The sequence below is a fragment of the Passer domesticus genome, chromosome Z (genome assembly GCF_036417665.1).
Source record: "Passer domesticus isolate bPasDom1 chromosome Z, bPasDom1.hap1, whole genome shotgun sequence".
In the NCBI taxonomy this organism is placed as follows: Eukaryota; Metazoa; Chordata; class Aves; order Passeriformes; family Passeridae; genus Passer; species Passer domesticus.
This window is the reverse complement of record NC_087512.1, coordinates 48910041-48931452: the sequence shown is the minus strand read 5'-3', so window position 1 is coordinate 48931452 and position 21412 is coordinate 48910041. Positions and strand designations below refer to the sequence as shown.

Sequence of the window (21412 nt, the reverse complement as noted above, 5' to 3'; positions counted from 1 at the left end):
TTCTGGACTTCAGTCCAAATTTGCACAATAGAATGTTACAGAATGTGTAGATCCGACAAAAACCCCATGTTACCTAAAACTGAAAAGGTCTCAAAAGGATGGTTGGCTACCTCTAACTTCAGTTTGCCTACATGGTGCTATGAATCCTCATCATACTGTCAATGCAGTGGGTAATTTAAATAAGATATTTTTTCCAAATTAGGTTTATTAGTGATTGTGGCTTTCTTGATGTCTTCTAAATTTATTTTTACTGACTTTTATTGTTGGCTTGATTAAAGCATCACCAAACTTTCTATGGCAGAGAACACAGAAAATACCAAGTAGATAGTTCCTCTGTATGAAGTAGTGTCCTAGGTTACAATATAAAGATGTATTCTATTCCCATCCTCAAGAGCTGTTGAAACAAGGAAGGGCATTGTTTTTTCCTTATCTCCTGCTAATGGGCCCATCAATGCCTTTCCCATGACTCCGGGAAAACTCCCTCCAGGAGCCATTTCTATTTAATGGACCCACCACATGACTCACAGAATGATAACAGCCCACTGTGAGATGCTCCATCCAGGGGTGAGGAGCTAAGCATCCCCACCTGGATAGAATCTGGGATTTAGGACACAACAAATCAGTCTTTCCACTGGATTCCCAGAGGAATGGCCGTCTTTTCCACTGGATCTTCAGAGGAAGACTACACCCTTTCTGGAGGATCACTGTAGGATCACTGTTCCAACAGAACCACATTTCCCACTGCTGGAGGACTGCCTGGTCCAGTCCAACTGGACTGCTACCAACACCCTGACCAACAGGGTGTCAGGTTGTATTCTGACTTTGCTGGTGGTTTTTCTTTTGTAATATTGCATGTGGTTTTGGTTTTCCTTTTCCCTTTTCCTAATAAATTGTATTTCTGACTTGGAGTCTCTCCCTGGTTTTGCTTTCAAACGAGAACATGTAGGTCCAAGTGGGACTGAGTTTTCTTCTTTGAGAGATGTTTCATGGAAAGATGAAGTGGTGACAGGACTGAAGAATTGCTGTTCTTCACTGCAGCCAGTATTTACATGTTTTTATCATGCTAAGTTTTAAGACATTCATGTTCATATGTTTTATATAAGTTTGTTGCAAGCAATATTTTTAAATGTTTGTATTTTCTCTCTGGTTGCCACAGTGAGTGAGAAGATTCCTCACTAAATTTATCTTAGGCAAATTTTTAGACCACTTCCCAATTCCTCAGAGTAAAGCACAAAATTACTCCACCAAGGCAACTGCATGTAGTAATGGTAGGTGATGTGTAGAGTGTAATTGTGCAGAAGAAAGGCATGTGGAACTGTTGGTGGCCCCCGGAAACAGGGAGAAAAGGCGCTGACAGAGGGGCAGAGGTGGCAGCTGGAAAGCTCTCTCCAGCTGTAGACAAAGAGGCATAAGTGGTTAAGCTGAAAAAAGACAAGAAGGATTTTGGGTTTGAGACCCACCGAACGGTTAGGTAAAGTCAGGAATGGTATTTGGCCTGAACCCAGTACCCTGACTGAAATGATATGCTGAGGAGGTTGGAGTCTCTTGAGTTTTGTTGTATCTTTGACCCCTACCTTTGAGGCGTTCCAGATTATTAGGACTCTTAAGTCATTTCAGATGACTTTGCTGAGGAAGGCTGCTCTGCTGTCATTTTCTGAAACACAGTGAAATGCTCCCTCTCTGGGTGCCTGTTCCCTTCTCTGCCCCACAAGACAGCCAAAGTGAGCCCATTGCCAGCAGGAGGGGCGTGCACGTGGGGGATATCCTGGGGAGAGATGGCCAGCATGGAGCACTGCTATTGTGATGCCAAAATTCTGGTGGGGAGAAAGCTTCTTGTGGCTCATGTGCAAGCTGAGCTTCCTCTCCCCTTTCAAATCCTTTCAGAGTCAGTGCTCTGTCAACAGTGCTTCATTTCCATGATGGAATTCTGAAGTCCTTTCCAAGAAGATTTGCCTGAAAGAGAACAGGTCTGGCTTGCAGGGCATTGCTCTGTGGGCCTTAGGAAGTCACTTGGTCAGCCCTCACCCACCTCCTGCCCAAAAAACACATGAAAGACCAAAGCTTTGCCAGCTGTGACAGTGCTCCAAAGATAAGGCAGTTAGGGGCAAAATAATGAGAATTAATTTGGTGTTGGCACACGAGGAACCAGTGGGTGAAAAAAGCCATCTGTCAATAGTTCAGCTGGCAATTAGGGAGGGGAAGGTGCAAAGAAAGGAAGAGGTAGAAACATCAAAGGAATGAGAAGACTATTTACAGAAGCTGAAAGTAACCATACGATCTTTTAGTAAGATTAATTGGATAAAATACTGAAAAAATTAAGCAAGGCTTCTCCTGGTGCTGGATGGTGCATTGAGGGATAGTGTAGGCAGATTTGGGTGCCCATCCCAAAGCCATCACCTGTTTTCCCTCTGCCCTGATGGGTCCAGGCAGGCTGTTGATCTGCATGGCCACTCTAAATCAGTCCCAGAGTCTTCTGCTCTTCATGAGAAGCTCCCCATAAGTTGTCTGGGTGTCATCCGTTGTGGCTTCTCTTCTCCTGAGGCTTAGTGCTGGCCGTTGATTGTCTGATGTGTGGCTGTGTGCTCAGTTCTTGCCCCTGCCCTCTAGGACAAGCTCCCACGACTCCCCCTTTTTTGTTTGATTTAAAATGAATTATGATTGTATAACAATCATAATAATAATCTTGTCTTAACTAAAAACAGCACAACAGTTAATAGACTTTAACTAAACTTGACAATTTAAATTAACAGGTGGGTTCATATTGCAGAGCACAACTAAACAATAAAAAAAAAATATGATTTTCAGTCCCCCTCACTTCCAAAGCCCTGAGACCCAGGTTGCTCCCTGCCGCTCCATTCCCCCTCACTTACCCACAAAAGAGGAGAACAGAAAATCAAAAGGACTTGTGGTGGCACATTCCCCTGTGCCCTTCACCAAACACACAAGTCAAAAGAAAAGCTTTGATGGAGGACTAGCCTGTGGGGGAGCTTCTGGCAGGGCCAGGAACAGGTCTCCTGTGGGGGCAACAGAGTCGGTCCTCTGGCTGTTTTATTGTGAAATCTCATTGTAAGTTTGATCTCTAAAACATGAATTCCAACAAAAATGGGGAATGGCTAATACAGTAGGAAGGCAAGAGTAGGGCTGAGGGCTGTCAGAAAGTGGGTTAGGGTAGACTCCAGGTTGGCATGGCCAGTGCTGTCCTGGCAAGAGGACAGAAAAGGAGGGGAGATGGCAGATGACTGGTGGCTCACCTGTGCTCTTGAGCAGGTTCCATCTCCCATTCTCTCCTTCTCAAGGATAGTGGGTTCAGGGAAGTGAAGGGTGCAACAGGAAAACTGGGAAAGGAAGTCTGTTAAATATTGTGCAACTAAATTTATGTTTAAATGTCATCAAATACACTGTCACTTAACACCAAACATCACACAGTAAATGATTTTCAATAATTTTCAATAATCACTGTACATTGAAATGAAAAACAGGACTCCATGGGAGAGGTTAAAGTTCTAGGGAACATTGTTCCAGGGCATAGCCCCAGGAAGTCCCCTAGCAGTGTCCACAGTGGCTCACACAGATCCAAACTGAACAAGTTTTCACTCCCTCATGTTGGCTTCAGTTCCCGTGGCAGAACTTGCCTTCCCACTGGACACTCACCTGTGCCTGATACTGTGGAGAAGCCTGGCTCCCTCCCCCTCTGCCCACAGCAACACAGACACTCCCAACCTTTCCCAAGAGCTGCAACACAGCCACAGGCACAGCAGCATCCCCAGCCGTGACACCACTGCTCGGCTCCATTCTGTCTTGCTCTGCTCCTCTAGTCACAGCTGCAAGCCTGTATCTCCACAAGAGGTTGTGGCCTGGAGGCGATGAAGGAAGATGACCTTTGCTCACAAACAAACCGTAGCACAAATCCCATCCATGGTTCTTCCCACACAGAAGAAACACCTGACCATTCAGAAGCAAACTTAAGAGCTTATTCACAGGGTGTGAAGAAATGGAAGCTTCCAACACAGTGAAGGTTTTATTTATTAAAATATTTATTCTTACTATCACTCTAAACAAACTACAAACTACAAGCTAGAAACTACAGACTACAAACTACAAACAGCAACAAAGGCCTCTTCCAGGGCTAGTATCTCCTGCCAGACATAAACTGCTGCGTGGCCATGATCAGAGGCATCAGGGTGGAGGTCGGCTTGGCTGATGTAACAAACGGATGCTGCCCAAAGAGAAAAAGAAGCAATGAACTTCTACTTTCCCCACAGGCTGAAACAGGCTTTCTCTGGCTACCAGAAAGATACAGAAAGGAGGGCATTCTGTGCAATGCTGTCTCCACATCCAGGACGTGCAGCCGCTTTGCCTTTTACCTGCAGAAGTTCCTGGGCAGACCAGCGCCTGTCCTCGTCCCTCTCCAGGCAGCAGTGCAGGAAGTCTCGCAGCCACGCCGACTGCTGCCTGGGCTTCTGCAGCTTCGGGGCGGCCCCGGTGCTTATCAGCTGTTGAACCTAGAGAAGAAGGAAATGCCACACTCTACCTGTCTCCTTCGCACCCCAAACTGCTCACACAGACCCCACTGGACAAGCTCCACTCTCCAGTGGCACTTTACTCCCTGCCACAGGGTGCCAGATGCCTTTCCTAGCCCTACTAAAACAACCCAAAGCCAGAGGCAGCCATAGCCAGTCCAGTATGCAAAGGCTCTTGCCTTGACCCCTGATTTCACTGGCTGCTGGAATTAGCAGCAGCTCCATCAGCAACAGCACACTTTGCTTCTCTGAGCACTGACACCACCTCTTCAGGCATTTTAAAAGAAGGACTTCCATCTCATTCTACTATTTCCAAGGATTATTCCACAAAATGCAGCTCAGCACTGCTCCCTGCTCCCTGAGGCAAAGCTTCTGCCAAGCAAAAGGCATCACGATTTTTTGGTGTTGTTCATGCATAAAAATGGCAAGGGGATGATCTGGCCAAGAAGCACAAGAGACTGTGCAGCCTGGAACCTATCATTTTCAGGTGTTGGCAAGCTTCCCAGGCAGAAGGATGGGAGCAGATTTTGTCAGGGTGACAGCAGTATCTGAGAGCAGCTGCAGCGTACCGTGCGGGAGGTTTTCATCAGGTACGGAGGTGCTCCTTCCACCATCTCGATCCCCACAATTCCAAAGGACCAGATGTCCACTTTGGGGCCATAGGGCTTCCTGGTGAAAATTTCTGGCGCCATCCAGTAAGTAGTCCCAACAGCTGATCTCCGTTTGCTCTGCTCAGCAGTGAGCTGAGCAGCAAGGCCAAAATCAGCTGAGGAGGAAAAACCACTCTGATCAAGCCAGCGTGAATTAGGAAAGCAAACAAAAGAAATCCCCACTGTACCAACGTCCAAGAAGGCAGTGTGGAACCCAGCTGTAAAGGGGCCATACAGCCATTCCTCAGCCTGCAGCCGAGGAAATAAGGAATTGGCCACTTAGCAAAAGTCCCCAGTTTCAGGCAGTGGCTTTTAGTCCCTGAAGCTATTAGACTGAAACTGCCTTGCTTGGGAAGGGACACACACAACCCAAAGCCACTCCTGGGCCCTTCTTCCCAGCAACACCTCTCTGCACCTTGTGGCTGTGCTCTGTGCTTGCAGCAGGGCAGCCTGCACTGCCACAGGCACCTCTGCAGGGAACTGGCAGCCACCCAAAGGCAGCCCCACACCGCAGCCCGCCACGGCTGAGCCTGGCCAGCAACACCCACCCAACTTGACAGATCCATCCAAGCCCAGGAGAATGTTGTGGCTTTTGATATCGCGGTGGATCACTTGATTGGAGTGCAGGAAATCCAGGCCTTGCAGGCACTGAGAGAGGAAAAAGAAACACGAGCCTAAGTGGATTTCATCCCACAAGCAGGGAAGTGGCACATCTGAAACACTGACTTCCTGGGGGATGGTGAGCCATGGCAGGACAGGCTGCTGGCAAGGGCAAGAGCCTGCTGCTCCACCACGAGGACAGCAGTGCCTTTCTAAGTGAGGGTGTGTTTGCTTCTGAGAGAGAAGGGGCAATTGTTCCTCTGGCCAGTGCTCGGCAAACACAGGCTGAAGGAGCCCTGCTGCAGTGGCTGTGCTCTCTCCAGCCAGACAGCAGTGGATGCCTTTGCAAACACCACTTTGGGTGCAAGGCTCTCCTTTGAGGCTGAGCTCTGGGAGAGTCCTGTGAGTATCTCTTTGTCTTTGCCCCTTGCTTCACTTTGCGCCACCATCACATTTGCCCTTACAGGGAAGGAATGCAGCACACACAGGGAAGTGTTTAGAGAGGCAAACACAAACACGCTAGAAGAAGGGCAGGGACACTGGCAGGCACTTCAGATGCTCTTGCTACTGCCAAGGACATAAGAGAAAGGCTTGGAAGATGAAATCTCTCCTCTCCTTATCACCCATTTGGAAGGACCATCCCGACCAAGCCATGGGAAGCAGAAGCGCCATCCCTTACCTCCCGAGAGACAGCTGCTATCTCTCCTTCTGCCATGTGAGTCTCCCTGATGACATCATGTAAAGAACCTCCGTCCATGTATTCCATCACAAGCCAGAGTTCCTCGTCCACCAGGTAGCTGAAAGGAGGAAACAACAGCATGCAGAATAAGGCATGCACTTACATGACCTGGTGGATTCTTGTTTTCTGTGTCTCTCTCAGAGGAACACAGGAGGAAGTGAGTAGTCATTCACTATGCTCTACAGGGTTTGAACTCTGTGCAGTGTAAAAGACAGCTCGGTATCCACACCAATGCAACAGGTCAAGGGAAATACAATAGACAGTGCTTTGTTAGCACTTCAAACCCAGGGGAAAAATCAAACCCCAAACCCAACAAAACAATGTGGAGAGAGGACAGGAACTTGGAGGCTGTTGGCTCAGTAAGACAGGGCCCAGTCCTGTCTTTGAAAGCGCCCTTCACACTAGGTATGCCAGGAAAGATTAATGCAGCCCCAATGCAATCTCCTTCCAAGATGCTGTAAATCAGCCCAGAAACAGGAATTAACAGCTCCATCCTCTTTTGCCAGCGCCCAAAGGAGTGGTTGAACCTCTGGCTTGCAGGATGTGAATGACCTTTCATGGCAGGACAGCAGAACCACTCACCTGTCTACATAGTTCACAAGGTTGGCATTCTTAGTGCCACGCATGACCTGGATTTCATTCAGGCACAGCTCACTGCTGCTCCCTTGCAGGAGACTAATTTTCTTGATGGCCACCTAAAACAACATGGAAAACCATGAACCAAAGAAGTGTGTGGCACACGTCCACAAGGCGAAGATGGAGACAGTGATTATGGGATGACCGTAGCCCAGCTGGGCTGGGCCAAACTGCCCTGTGACTGGACATCAGACTGCTTGCTTGGGCACCTCCCTGGACAGAGAGACAGATACCCTTTGCCTTGTAAACAGGGTCTAAGCTCTCCACCTCAAAGCTCTAACAACACTCACTGTGCCCATCGTCTTCCCCCAGGGCCTTACTTTATCATTCCCATTGTCATTGACACACCTCTTGCAAGCAGGAAGCCATTTTGTGCCAGTAAAAATGGAGCAAAAGTGCTGGGAAACCTTGGGCACTTCTAGGGGGCTTGATCATTCCTCCAGCAACCACTGGCATTCTCCATTGCACAACTACAAAGCAAACTCTTACAGACAGGACAGATACAATGCTGTCCTAAAATCATCCTGAGGGTTATTCCCCCTAAGAAATACAACCCTACATATTTCACAGAAAAAATGCCATGATGATGAAACCATCATTAAGGACAAAATAGACAATCCTAGCACTTCCTCACTTCATGAATTTGCATTTCATTCCACTAAAATACTTTACTTCACACCACTGATATTTGCAATTACTGCCTGACTGTAAAAAGAAATAACCCAAGCCTGGATCCTCTAGGGATGTACACCAGGCTCTGAGCAGGGCTTAGGCCCTTGACAGACTCCTTGCAGACCTCTCTCTCTCTAAGTACAGATCCCAAGGGCAGCACTGCAGGTGGCTACAGAACTACCAGCACGATTCCCATGTATTGGCTAACAGCCAGAAATGAGAATTCAGGAACCCTGCAGCCCCAAAGAGCAGTGCCATGCTCTGAGACACCACCTGGGCACTTAGACCCAGCCAGTGTGTTCTCCTCTGAACGATACCGCTTGGCCTCCTTGCATCCCCTGGGGCAGCTGAGAAGGACAAAATCTGTCCCCACTGTATTTGGCAGGCAGACATTGCTCTGCATTCCATTTGCCTTTGCAGCAAAGCTCTGCTGGCGACCCAAAGCTCAGCCACAGCTCACAGCAGAGGGGAGGGCACTCGAGAGCTGCAGAAGCTGCGGCGCTGCTTGACGCTTACCTCTTCTCCTGTGGCAGACTCCACTGCCATGCACACGGTGCCGAAACCCCTAGAAACAAAACAGCAGCAGAGAAAGATATCCTTTAGTCCCTGCAAGTGCAAAACACTGCAGTCCAACGGGAAAAAAGTCCTTGGGCAAACAGTAAGTGGAACACGACAGATTCTTCTCTGGGTCTTTTCTCCTTTTTCTTTTCTCTATCTGTGCATGTGTCTGATTCTTCCAGGAATTTACCAGTTGGGTCTTCTCACATCTCTCCTTGGAGTCTGTTTGCTAAACTCAAGCACCACCACTCAGGCCTTCTGAGAAGCCTGAAGCCCTGTAACAGCCATTGGAGGAAATCCTCTAGACACAGATTCCTTTTCCAGCTTGCAAGGAAAATAGTGTCCAGCCACAGCCAGAGCAGGCAAAGGCTTCCCTTGCTGCACACACAAATGGAGAAGTCCTCAAAACACAGGATCCTTAGACAGCTGTGCTCTGGGTCCAGAACCATTGGCAGCTGCTTCTCTTCAGTGCACCTGACACTGGAAGGACTCTACTTTTCTGGTGACTTCTTGTACATTTGGCTTCTGTTCTGGGGTGACATTATGATGCTTGCACCCCCAGTCACATGTTCTGTTTATGCTGGATGTTATATTCTGTGCCTCCAAGATTGGATCAGACAGTAGGTGTCAGGAGAAGAGGGAGCACAGAGTTTTGTTATCAACTGCACTCTGCCCCGCAGTCTGCTGGAACACGGAACTCCAGTGTTGTTGTCTGGGCACAGTTGGGGTAGAGCACCACACTTCTTTTGCTTTTTCATTAGTTAGTTAGTTTAGCTAGCTAAGGCAGTCTGAGTTTTCCCTTTACTGTTTTTCTTTCTCTTTTCTTGGAACCATTCAAACCTGCTCCAGACTGGGACCCGGCAAAACATCGAGAGCTCACACTTTGTAGCCCACCAGGGCCTACTCTGCAGCCTTTCCCAGCACTGGAGGGACAGATAACACAGTGACAAACCCCAGGAGAGACTTTCTGAACTTGCCATCTCTTCAGAGCAGCAAATGAGTTTTGACATCCAGTATTGTTCATTTTGTGTGCTGGGGAGTGCTTTGCCTGTTAAATAAACAACTTCTTTCCACTTATCTCCAAGGAAATTGTTCCCACACCGGCTGGGGGCAGTGGCCATGTGGGTTTCCTTTTGGGGGGGCCCTGTCAGGAGGTTTCCTCCCAAAATTGCCCTAAACCAGGACACATGGTACAGAGAAAATGTTGCAAATCAATCCCATCTACAGTCAGCAGAGCTGGCTTTCAAGGGGAACAGCTTGGTGGATTCTTTGCAGCAAAGGCCTAAACCCCACAGGATCCATGAGGGGTCTGCCATCAGGCAAATGATGCCTTCTACTCTAGAGTGCACTGGCACTGGGCATTCCCCTGAAGCTTTGTCTTTTGCCACCTCAGTCACAAAAGAGAGGTGCTGCTTTCATTTCTGCTTTTGGCTTCTAGACTAGGTGGTGGTCATCCTGACCACTGAATCTTGTTTTCAGCAAAATACAGGAAAGAAATGTTACCGAGAGCTGCTTCCTGATATCTAACTTGACCTTTGAGGCAATGGGGTTTCTCCTCCTTTCATTCCCACGTATTTTGTATTATTTTGAGACACTCAAAAATTATTTCTCCTACAAAAAGCGGCAAACAGGTGCAAACACACTTGAGGGACAGGAGATCTGCCAGGTGCTGCTCTTTGCTGCAGGAAAGACATTGCCAGCATCCAGGTGTCTCTGCTGTGCCTTTAGACCACAGCTATAAATGCTGGCCAGCACTGAGAGATCACCAGGCATCATCTTAACGCAGTGTCTGAGCAGCTTTGGAGATTGTCACTCCAGGGAGATGTGACACCAGCAAAACGCACAGCCCCTTGCTTTGAAGAAGGAACTGTGGCTGCACTCACCCTTTGCCAAGAGTTTCCACTTCTGTGTATTTCGCCTCAGGATCTCCCTTGCTCACCAGCATCTCTGTAAAAAGCCCAAGGAAAGATGCTCACTTCAAAAGAGATCACACCCTGCAGCAGATCACAAAGGCAGCCCCACTCTCTGGGACACTGGGCCCTCTCAACTCAGTCAGTCGGGAAACAACAACACCACCGCACCAGCACCACCTCAAAAACAGCAGCAGCAAGACAAGCAGCCCTGCAGCGCAGATGGCCTGCACTAAACTAAAAGTCTAAACTGCAATCTAAGCACATGGAGAAACAGTCAGAGGAGACAGGGATCAGAAAACTCTAACCAAGAGAAATGATTGTTTTCTAGAAACATTAAGGGCAGCAGGAAAAACAAAACCTTCCTGTTCTTGGCAATGAACACTCCGTGACATTCAACACAAGCTTTCATCCTTGCAAACATCAAAGGCATCTTGGGTTCTGGCATCAATTTTTATCATCAGCTGCTCTCTCCAGAACAGGAAGAATAGTGTGCTTCCAGCAGAGCCCAGATGTCCAGCTTTAAGCAGGACTTTGCCTAAACAATGCCCTTCAGCCTTTCAGGAGCAGCAGCTCATGTTATAAGCTACTGTGATGGCCTCAGGAATGAGGCCCCTCAGCCTTTAGGACAGGCTGAGTGCTGAAGATGACCTTGGCCGTGCCCACAGCAGCTGGGCCCCGCAGGAGCTCCTTGAGGCCTACTCATTCGCGAGGTCACAGCCTCCTGCTCAGCCAGAAGCAAGCTCTGCTTGGCCTTTTGCCTACAGGGAAGCTCAGGCAAAGCCAAACCAGGCCGAGCTGCTCTCAGAGGCAGGAGCAACACCCCGCTGATCCCTCACCACCTCAGGGCACAACAACAGGTCCTGTGTGGAGGCCTCAGGACCTGGCACTCAGCTGAGCAGGAGCAGGAGGTGGGACAGCTCATGCCGACACACGCACACACAAGGCACCGCTCCGGCACACAAGGATCACAAAGGACCTACTCAGCACGGCCAGGCACTTGTCCTCTGTGCTCTCTCGCTGCTGCTCTCTGCTGCCAGAGGAGCTAGTCGTGCTCCAGGTGCACGAGCTGCTCGTGCTTGAGCTTCCAGCCTGGGCACTGGAGCCTTCTTCCCAGCCTTCAGCTGCAGCTCCTGCAGCTGCCAGGACAGAGGAGGTGGAGCTCTGGGACAAGAAATGAATTTGGGTCACAAATGTGCCTGGCAGAGATGCCCCTCCCATCTCATTTCAAATGCACACCCCTAGGAAGATGCTGCTGGCCACACCCAGGGCTCTTCACCTCCCAGCTTGTGCAGCTCGCTTCAAGAGCTCAAGGCACAAAATCCCAAGGCTGCTTTTACATGACGGACAAAATGACACCAAAGACGCTGCTACCCAAAGTGGGCACTTACTGGTGTTGTTTGCTCCAGCCCTGGGCTGACAGCAGGGCCAGGTTCATTGGCACCTTCCTCCTCTTCAGCCTCTTCCTCGGGTACAGAGGCAGCCAGAGCAGGTGCTGACGCTGCCCTTGTGCTCTGTGGACAGCACGAGGGACAGGAAAGAACCTGTCATTCACAACCTTACCTATATTCAGCTACAGGCCCTGCTGCAGCTCAGCTCTTCCTTTAGCTACTGACAGCTGCTCTGTGGGGAGGGCCAGGTCCCTCCTGGGGACAGTGCCACCTCATATCCTGCAAGCTTTTGAACTGCATCTTTGCACTGCTCTCCTCACAGGGGACAGGGAGCCTGCACAGCCACTGGCCACCAAGGGCCTCACTTGTACCCCAGGAGCATCCAAAGACATCCTAATGCTACCTCTTGTCTCTTGCTAAGACAAATTCACAGCCCCTTTCAGAACAGTAGGAAGGTGCCTACTGCCTACTGTTCAGATGTCTGAACAATCCAAGTTCCACTCCCCTTTTCCAAGCCTAACTGACTGGGGGAAGGGCTGGAAAGATTCCAGCCCTCAGCATCTTCAGCCAGGCACGGGAGGTGCTGTCTGATCAGAAACTTGCAGCTATGCTTTGCTCTAGCCACAGCACTACCCAGAGCTGCCACTTACTGATGCTGGATGCTCAGGCCCTGCAGTGGCAGCAGGTGCAGTTTGGGGAGCATCTTCCTCCCCTTTGGCCTCTTCTGCAGGAAGACACATAGCCAGAGGAGCCTCCGAGGTTGGTGTTGGGCTCTGCAGACAGACAGCAGCATGAGGGACACATGACCTTCTTTATATTCAGCTCTAGACCCAGATGCACTAAGGAGAAATCATCTGTAGGGAAATGGGATTCTAAGTTGCTCCAACTCAAGTAAAATGGGACAATTAGATGGGACTGCACTCTCTTGTGCACGAGATATTCTCTCATGGCTTAAAGCACCAAGCAACTCCACTTTCAGCAGCTTAAAAGCTCTGAAAAGGAACTGCAGAAAACAGCCCAGGCTCCTCCTGCTGCTGCTGCTCTTGCTGCAAAGAGTCTGGACTGTACTTTCATTCATGCAACCAGGCTGGCACTGGTCTGCAACAGGCCCAGCTCACAGCTTGCTCCACAATTGTCAAATGCTCCCAAGGCCAGAGGCTCCTTTCCCACTCACCCAAAGACCGGATTCTCTCCAGGCATGGGTGATGTGACCTGCAACACACAAGGGAAAAACAACCAGATGCTGAAAGAAAACTGCCTGTGCTGGGCAAGCCCACCAAAAAGTCAACCCAAAGACAGAGCATTCTGCTTTCACTACATCACTCCAGCTGCAACCCCTGTGTCACACAGCAAGCACATCAACAGCACAAAATACTGCCTGATGTCTACCTTTTGTCCTCTTTGGCCACTCAACCCATAGAAACCTGGGACTGAGAAAGTCCCAGTGGTTCTGCCCCACCCCACCCAGCAGGAGCTACAGCTCCTCCTTTTCCTGTGCTTCAGTTTTCTCAAGAGATTGCATGTAGCAATTGCCATGAGCTCACTGAAAACCTTTCCCCAGAAAAGCTTCACCCAAGTGCCCTTTAGCCATGGTGGCAGTTCTATCGTGACACAGCAAGGGAACAGCTCCTGTGTTCAGGAGCATACAAGAACTCCTCTGAAATGTCCATCTCAGAGGCCTTTTCCGAGCTGATTCTGTAATTTCTTTACAGAACAAATGGCTCTTTTAATGTGCAGGAAGTGTCAAGTTCCACAGGCACATGCTGGGATGAGGGAATGCATATAGGAAGGCTTGAACTGAGAGACTTCCCCTCAGTCCTGGAGAGCAGTGCACAGCTTTTACAAGGACTCCTGACAAGCTCTCCCACTCTTCCTATCTTGGAAGTTGTCTTCCTTGAGCCAGCAAACTGAGGGGACTCCAGACTCCATTGCCACATGCTGTGCCATGGGAGAAGCGGAGCCCCTGCAGGCCACATTACAAATGCTGCCCACTCCCCGCTGGCTAGAGACACCCCCTTCTTGGCTGGAGCTGTTGACAGTGGCTTTACCCAACCAAAGGCCTCCTGGTGGCACTTTGGTTTCCATATGCTGCAATATCTACTTACATGCCAGGTGGGTGAGAAAGTACCCAGAATAAGCCACGGAAAAAGCTGTGCAAACTGCAGCACACACTCCCTCCATGGCTTGAGCAGCGCTGCTCAAGTCTGCAGCAGACAACGCCTGTGGGGAAAAGCAAAAATACTCAGAGTCCTGCTGGCAGAGACCTCGTCGATCAGCAGGTTCCGCCCGCAGTGAGCGTGCCACAGAGGTGCTCTGCACACTGAGCCCTTCCGGGCCTCGGCACAGCAACTTTGCCTTGACAACGCCGGGATGCGGCCGCTGACATCACAATAGCGGCCGCCCTAGGCTGGATTGTGAATTCATGCACAGAACCAGACCTTCTCTACACCTAATGCCAAAAAAAGCCTGCAAAGTTCTCCTCTGTTACAAAGCAACACACAAAGCCCTCCTAGTCCATCACCTGTTGCTCAGGGCATCTAAGAGTAGAAACACACTGAGCCCCTGGAGCCCACACTGAGAAGCTGAGCACTGAGAAGGGACCAGGATGTGAGGAACCACATTAGTGGTCTTTGGCCGCTATTGCTGATGAGCAAAAGCCAGAAGGCTTATTCCTTTGTTCTAGAAATCAGAAAACAAGGAGAAGAAGCACTGCTTTAATTACATTTAGAGGTTTCTCCTAGGTACAGAGACATGGTCATGGATCTTTCTATACATAAATATATATATATATATATGTATGTATGTATGTATGTATGTATATTATATTATTGAATACTATATATTCAAAACATTTTACATCATAGCCATGGGTGTGATTTCAGCAGGGAAATGCCATGACAGAAAATGCAAGGAGGATTGTTCTGTCTGACTCACTCTAGCAGGGAGGCCTTGGGACCAAAGCACCACCCCATTTTTTCCCCCATTTTTGTCCTTCCACAGTATTTGTTAGGAGATGGGGCTGAGATGGGTGGCATGGAAATGACAGCTCTGACACACAGCTGAAACCATCAGGGCCAGGGTGGCATGTGGGACTGTTTTTCTGCTCCAGCAGAACAAGGCAAGCCACAGTGGTGACACTGATCCCAAGTGAGTCCAGCCAAGCCAAGTGGAGCCCAGCAGGGTGGTAGGAAGAGGCAGCGAAGTGGCAGATCCCATTCCCACACACATGCCCAGCGTGGCAGACTGATGGCAGCGGCAGTGCCAAACAGAGCTCTGCAGGGACAGAGAGACACCCATCACCATCACCACTGCCACCATCCCTGCTGCAGAGAGGGAGCGGGAAACTGCCACTGCAGGTGCACAGCTGCTCCAGGCAGCACCAGCAGCCCCCATCTACCATCAGAACCATTCTGTAAGCCCTCGCCATCCTGTCTTTGTTTCAGCAGCCCCATGTGACACTTCACCTTTGTTGCATAAGCCAGTACCCCTTTTGCACAATTTTCTTCTTATTGTTGTGCACTGCTTTTTATTTCCTCACTACACTGTAACTCTAATAGTTTTAACCTCTCATCGATTGTTTTCTCCATTGTCCCTTTCCATTGTTATGGAGAAGGGGAGAGAGGAGAGGCTTTACAAGGACCACCTCAAGAAGAGGACATAGAATGGAGGGAATGCCTTAGAAAGTATAAACAACCCTCATGCAGCCGCTTTTGGAAGGAATAGATGTCCAAGTTTCTTAAGATCCAGTTGCAAATCTGTGGAGTCTTGACAGCCAAGAAGCACAGGAACCTGGACACCTTGCTGTGAGGGACTAGAAGAGAGTGCTGGCTCAACACTTTTCAGGGGCTTGTAGGGAAAGGGGCAGATCAAGCCTTGCTCTGGTGAGGCAATGCCCCACTCGGCACGCCCCACACCCCCAGGCCTGTATCCCAGCCCAGCAGTGGCTGCTGATCCCTGGCACACCAGAGGCAATGCTCCACACCTGTGTCTGGAGCCCCTAACCCAGCTCCTAAATGGCCAAGTGAGTGGGAGCCCCATGTGGGGGAAGGCCCCAGGAGAGCCAAAGGCTATTTACCTTGGGATATGTGGCCACCACATGTCTTGACCCTACCTCCTCTTGGAATTTCTATCAGCTGAACACCACTGGAACCTGGAGTGATAGCTATGTTGGTTCTTTTCTGTCATTCTCTCTTTCTCTTTCTTCTCCCTTTTCCCTCCTCTCAGAGTTTTGAATAATTTAAAATCTAACAGGTTTAATAATCTAAATGTAAATTAACTTGCAGAGATTATAAGTTGAATGGGCTAAGTTAATCCTTCATGGAATGTTTTATGTTGATTGAATCCTGCTCTAAATTATTTTTGCCTTTAAAGTTCTCTGATTTTCAAACGTTGCCAGTCAAGGGGTTTTATGTTATTCCGAACTCTTGAGAACATCTCGTCGGTATTTCTCCTGCTTTTCTAACTTAGAGTACATGAACAAGTTGAAGTCCTTTTAAAGTATCTCACAGAGCAACATTTTTGGATGCTTGCATTTTAATTGGCACAGCAAGCCAGGTACTCTTGAGGTGACTTGGGCCTTTTATACAGCATTAACTGTTCATGACATAACAAAGGAGAAATAAATTTTCAGTCAAAGCTGCTCTTTTCTGGCAGAAAAGTAATAGAATCCCATGCAGAAATTGATCTGAACTGCTCTCCACTGCCGCACTTGCTAAAAGCTTATATAGAAAGCTTGTCCAGCCCTAAAGAGAGATGGGGATGGAGAGGAACTAGCACCATCCACAGTTACTTGTGGAGAAACATGAAATTTGGTAGAAGAAAATTAAAAACTCCCAGTAAAGGACCATGCGTGGTATCCATATGCATGGAGGTTTGACTCAGAGCTGTATGGTGCCCATCAGCTGCAAAGTGCCTCAGAGCCTGAAACAATAGCCAGCCTGAGGCCAGAGCAGGAATTGAATGCCAGGATGAAGCCAGCCCCCACACCATGAGAAATCAGTTAAACATGTTCCTCCAAAGCCAGAGAGGTTTAGAGTTGCAATTTAACAGTGCTGGGGAAGGTCTGGAAGCAGTGTTTTCCAGACTCCAGGAACAGCAGGGCATTCCTGACTGCAAGGTCAGCCCTGCAGCCCTTGGGAGGGCTTTAATGCCTCAAAGTCCAACCCCGCCCCTCACTCTAAACTCCGCCAGCCCCTATAAAATACAGAGGTAGGATGCCCCGAAGATGATGTCACCTTCCTCTGCTCCCTGGAGGAGAGGTTCGGCTCTGCAAAGCCAATCTTCTTCCCTCCTCATCCCAAGCCCTGCTCACTGATAAAGAAGGAATTCGCTTATCAGGATGCAGTGTCTGGCAGTGCTACCTCATTCTGCAACAGAAGTGGTTGAACTACACGGGAAAATAAGCAATGATTGCAAAGAAAGGGAAATGGAGAATGTTTTGCGAATTTGGATTTGGGGGAATGAAATAGAACTTTTGGAGAAGGAAGCACATGGTGAAAATTCCTAGTCTTTTGCCCGGGGAACAACCTGTGATGTGACAAGTTTGGACCCCTTGCAGGGGAGAGAACCCCAAGCAATGCATGAGAAAGAGCTGAAGCCCGTTGACCTTCGTCTGTGTTGTTGTAAGTTATTTCAACATTTAAGGATCAAAACTGAGAAAACAAAATCTTGGCACCACCTCCAAAAAGTTATGGTTGTTGATAGAAGGTGGTGGATTGAAATATCCCAAGAGGCTCTCTGGAAAGAAAATGGGGATTAAATGGGGATTCGGTTTCCCCGGATTCTTAAGGAAGCTTTGCAAACTGCTCCTGCCCTGCCTCCTTCTGGCAGCCCTGGCTATTGAGCCTTGTCTGCCACCAGAGGCTGGAGGCCGAAATGCTGCTGCTAGAGCATCTGTAACCCTTAGGAGAAAATGCTTTTATCATCATGCAAGTTTGTTGTTTTGGTCTCACTAATAAGCCTGAATGTTCAAGAATGTCCTCACTACTCAGGAGACTGGGTGTACATCCAGACCCAGAAAGGAGAGCCACTTAACCAGAAGTGGAAAGGACTTTTGATCCCATGGCTGTGAGATTTACAGCTGGACACTCCTAAATTATGTGATTAAAGTTAGCTCTGGACACATGGAATTGTATTGGACAGTACAGTAAATGTAACTCTGCTGCAGATAAAGCTGCAATGGAACATTTCTAAAGTGAAAAACATTGAATGGTTTCTCTTTCTGCCCATTTCCAGAGCAGTGTCCCTGGTATGGCAGCATGGCTGTTTGTTCCTGAATTAGTCAACCATCCTAGCAGGACCTTGTAGCTAATGACTACAATAGCAAGTATGGCTTTGAGTGCCACAGAGGTAAGAGAGCAAGAAAGAAAACAGAGCCATGTCTGTAGGAGTGTGCACCCTAATGGCAGAGTGGCAAAACTAGCCTTTGTCCCCGAAAAAAGGAAAGAAGGCCAAAAGTTTCTCTCAAGGATTAGGTGAAAAGCCACCTCATGGGACCTCAGGGACTTCACCAAATACTTGAGGACATCTAATTGGATAGAAGCCAAAAAGTCCTGCTTGATCCATCAGGGAGAAAAAGAAGAGAAAAGAGCTAAGTGCTTTTGTGAGGTGTTTTTACCAGGAGCAGACCTCTGCACCTGGCTCGAGTTTTTCTCTTTGTTATTATGCCTTTTATTAAACCTTTTTGTTTCTAACACTGCTGCAGAAGTCATCCTGCTAATTTTATGCCCCCAAAGTAATACATAAGCTGTCCTTGGCTGTATTATATTTCTTTTGAGGGCTTATGAGACCTGGCTAAGAAAAAGAAACATAATAGAGCAGAGCTGGGCAGCCGCTGGGGGTACTACAGTGCACTCACAGCCACCTGCCAACGCAGCTAGCCAAAACTAAAACAAGCAAACAGAAGCAAAACCAAACAGACCAACCCTCAAATAATTTTTAAAAATTATAAAAAAAAAAAACAAAAAAAAAAAAAACAAAAAAAAAAACCAAACAACCAAAAACCCAAACAATACAGGTGCTTGGCCTAATGGCCTGGTTACTAATAACATAAGAAAACAACTATTAAAGATGACACCTGGGACACCAGCTGGCCAGAGCCAATTCCCAGCTATCCTATAACTTGCCTTTCTGTGCAAACACAGAGGTTTCAGTTGCCCACCTTTCAGAGAGAGGAGCCTGCCAGACCAGGTTGAACACTCAGCAATGTCTACTTGAATGATCTAAAGCTTTCAATCCAGAAGCCCAAGCTTATGAAGTGCAATTCTTCCTTTAATTTCCTAGATTCAAAACTGATTCTTCAGACCTACGCATGAGGCAGTTCTCCAGATCTATTGAGGACATGGAATGGTTTGGAAACCAAACTAAGGAACAAGGCACAAACCCAATCTTTATAGGACCAGGGAGAAAATGCTAAGAGGAAAAAGAGCAATTGTGGTTTTATTCCATCATTATTAGCTATAACTTGCAATTGCTGTGGGGTAGTTCAGAGTTTATTCAGGTTGACAACTTGAGTCAAAAGTTTATTTCATTCCTGAAGCTGCAGACTTGAAATGCTTCGAGTTCTTACATCCCAGGGGAATCCCGTATGCAAAGTACTTGAAAATACATTTTTTATCAGAAAGAAAAAGAGATTTAAGCATTGTTGCAAGTGTTTTATATATTCATAGAAATCTCAAACTACTAGGTTAATTCCTGAGACTATTTTTACCTTTTGCACTTGTGCTTATTGTTGTCTGATTCCATATTCTCTTACTGCTTGTAACCCACACTAATCCTATCTCACTGCATGCAATAATAAAGCAAAGAATTACCTAAGGGATGAAAAGAACGCATTCCTCACTGTCTTGCATAAGGATGAAAACAGAACATTTCAGGGACTTCAACAACTCATTTCTCTGAATAGGAGCAAAGAAATAAAAGGCAGCAAGCTTTAACCACTCCACAAATCCCAGCTCAAGTAAGAAGCTCACAAAGGGCACTAAGGCAGGGAGACATGTGGACACGTGCACACCATCACCTCATCTGCAAAAATGGACCTGTTTCACAGCACCAGCCAGTTCATAGAGCCAAACGCCTTCCCCAGCCCCATGGGAAAGCAGTGTCAAGGCACAGGAACTGGGAAGTGTCCCAGGGTGCAGAGATAATGCTGGCGGCATTTGTGCCAGCAGTACTGGCTCAGACACACTGAAGTTCAGCTGATGCTGTGCAGCTGTCTCTTCACACTGCTAAGTTTCATTGGGCTGGCTGTATTTTTCACAACAGCCACTTCGGTACAGGACGGGTGTAGTGAAAAGTTCTGGAGTTCTGTTTCCACTCTCGTAAATTCCTATTTCTCTTCTTCTTTAAGACACCCACAACTTGAGAGACCTCAGGAGGCAACATTGAATTGCAAGCAGTTCCCAAAGTGAGCTTGTAAAATATGCTCTAGGTTTACATTATGTACTATGGGGATTTCAAAACTCTCTCTTTCAAAAACTGTTATTTTTCCAGTTAAAAATGCCTGTCAATTAAAAAGCTTAAACTTGGCCAGTTTTAACTACAGAGGAGAATACTCCCTGTCCCAGACCACCATCCAAACACACCCTTGCTTGGATACAGCTCTTGGACCTTTTGGGTAGCTTGACTACAGAATTCAAACATCCAACAACAGGGGTACAAATACAAACCCTTATGCAACCATCTGGAAGCAACTAGGAAGTTGTTGGGTTGTTCTCATTCTGGAGGAAGAATTTACACAGCAGTAATAGAAATCACCTTTCTCCAGAAGCAGCTCTCACAGCTAGCACACTTAAGACTGCAGCACAAGCAGTTCCTAGGTGTGGAAGCTAATTGTTACATGCCACAAATAGCGTGTGGAACTGCTGCAGGAAAACACCACAGACACATTTTCTTCTCTTTTTCCTTCAGTTCCAAAGAGAGTCATAAAATCTGGCTGGCTCCCTGGGGAGCTGTGTTAACACTAAAAACACTGACCAGCAGAAATGATTGCAATCACACCACTACAGTCTTCCATGGAGGAGGGCAAGTGTATGGTCAAATTTGCCCCGAATTCTCATCATGTCCATCTACTCTGGATACCCTTACTTGGGATTTTTGTTTCTCAGCCATCACAGAACTGAGAACTGAGAAAAAGAGAAAAAAACAAGAACAGTCCTTGGGTAAGGGCAATACTGGACTGTCAGGAACTAAAAATAGTTGATAGCATCTGTATCAGGCATTGTTTTTTTACTCTCTACCAGTGTGCATTTCAGGTATCCTGATAGCATGATTTAGGATTTTGCAGCTAAATACAATGGGCTGCAATTTGAGAGGCCTACAAAAAATAAAACCTTATCAGACTGGTTTCTCCCCTAGGTGACAGGTGCAAAGTAGAAAATGGAAGGGCCTAGAGATAATTTTAGAAACATGCAGTATTTGCATCAGGTTCCAAGGGCATAGAGATATTGGAGCAGCAAGAAAATGCTCCCAGAAATGTTTTTCTAGCCTGAAGAGACCAGCCAGCCACAGGAACAGGAGAGAGCCACTTCTTTTAGAAATGTGTACATTACTGAATGCAAGATCCATTGGGCCTTTCAGCTTCTGTTTGCAACAAAAAGTAAGATATTAACTTGTGTTTATGACGACTGTAATTGGACTTCAATGTTGTTGAGACACTCTCAGAGCAAAATACAAAGAAACTACATTCCATGTCAGTAAACCCAGCATTTAGAGTAGCAACTAAATAGTCCTATCTCAG

The 21412-nt window shown here is 47.6% G+C and overlaps 1 protein-coding gene and 2 long non-coding RNA genes across 6 annotated transcripts; 1 reads left to right on the top strand and 2 right to left on the bottom strand.

Moving 5' to 3' along the window:
* Nucleotides 1-4485: 4485 nt before the first annotated feature.
* Nucleotides 4486-11514, bottom strand: LOC135291029 (serine/threonine-protein kinase PAK 3-like). Of its 3 annotated transcripts, XM_064405016.1 has the most exons (6): nt 11269-11514; nt 10259-10322; nt 8334-8382; nt 6450-7204; nt 5719-5818; nt 4486-5286 (listed from the first exon to the last, which is right to left on the bottom strand). In XM_064405016.1, the coding sequence occupies exons 4-6, from the start codon at nt 6588-6590 to the stop codon at nt 5051-5053; spliced, it is 477 nt and encodes a 158-aa protein (XP_064261086.1). In that variant the 5' UTR covers nt 6591-7204; nt 8334-8382; nt 10259-10322; nt 11269-11514; the 3' UTR covers nt 4486-5050. The 3 variants fall into 3 exon arrangements, with proteins under 3 accessions (XP_064261086.1, XP_064261085.1, XP_064261087.1); XM_064405015.1 differs by having other exon boundaries at nt 6450-8382; nt 11269-11503; XM_064405017.1 differs by lacking the exons at nt 4486-5286; nt 5719-5818 and having other exon boundaries at nt 6592-7204.
* Nucleotides 11515-11853: 339 nt separating this feature from the next.
* Nucleotides 11854-13978, bottom strand: LOC135291023 (uncharacterized). The gene is made up of 3 exons (XR_010353896.1): nt 13782-13978; nt 12851-12888; nt 11854-12449 (listed from the first exon to the last, which is right to left on the bottom strand). It is a non-coding gene; the product is annotated as an uncharacterized LOC135291023 (long non-coding RNA).
* Nucleotides 13979-14078: 100 nt separating this feature from the next.
* LOC135291132 (uncharacterized) lies at nt 14079-19771 on the top strand. Of its 2 annotated transcripts, XR_010354000.1 has the most exons (3): nt 14079-14417; nt 17911-18024; nt 18958-19771. It is a non-coding gene; the product is annotated as an uncharacterized LOC135291132 (long non-coding RNA). The 2 variants fall into 2 exon arrangements; XR_010353999.1 differs by lacking the exon at nt 18958-19771 and having other exon boundaries at nt 17911-18373.
* The last annotated feature ends 1641 nt before the right edge of the window (nt 19772-21412 follow it).

What these genes read in the sequence shown, in the direction of transcription:
- LOC135291029 (XM_064405016.1), bottom strand. Translation starts at nt 6,590, where the DNA reads ATGCTGTTGTTTCCTCCTTTCAGCTACCTGGTGGACGAGGAACTCTGG. An exon ending in TAGCAGCTGTCTCTCGGGAG is followed by an intron (nt 5,819 to 6,449) that starts GTAAGGGATGGC and finishes TTCCTCTCTCAG; the next exon opens with TGCCTGCAAGGCCTGGATTT. An exon ending in GGATGGATCTGTCAAGTTGG is followed by an intron (nt 5,287 to 5,718) that starts GTGGGTGTTGCT and finishes TTTCCTCCTCAG; the next exon opens with CTGATTTTGGCCTTGCTGCT.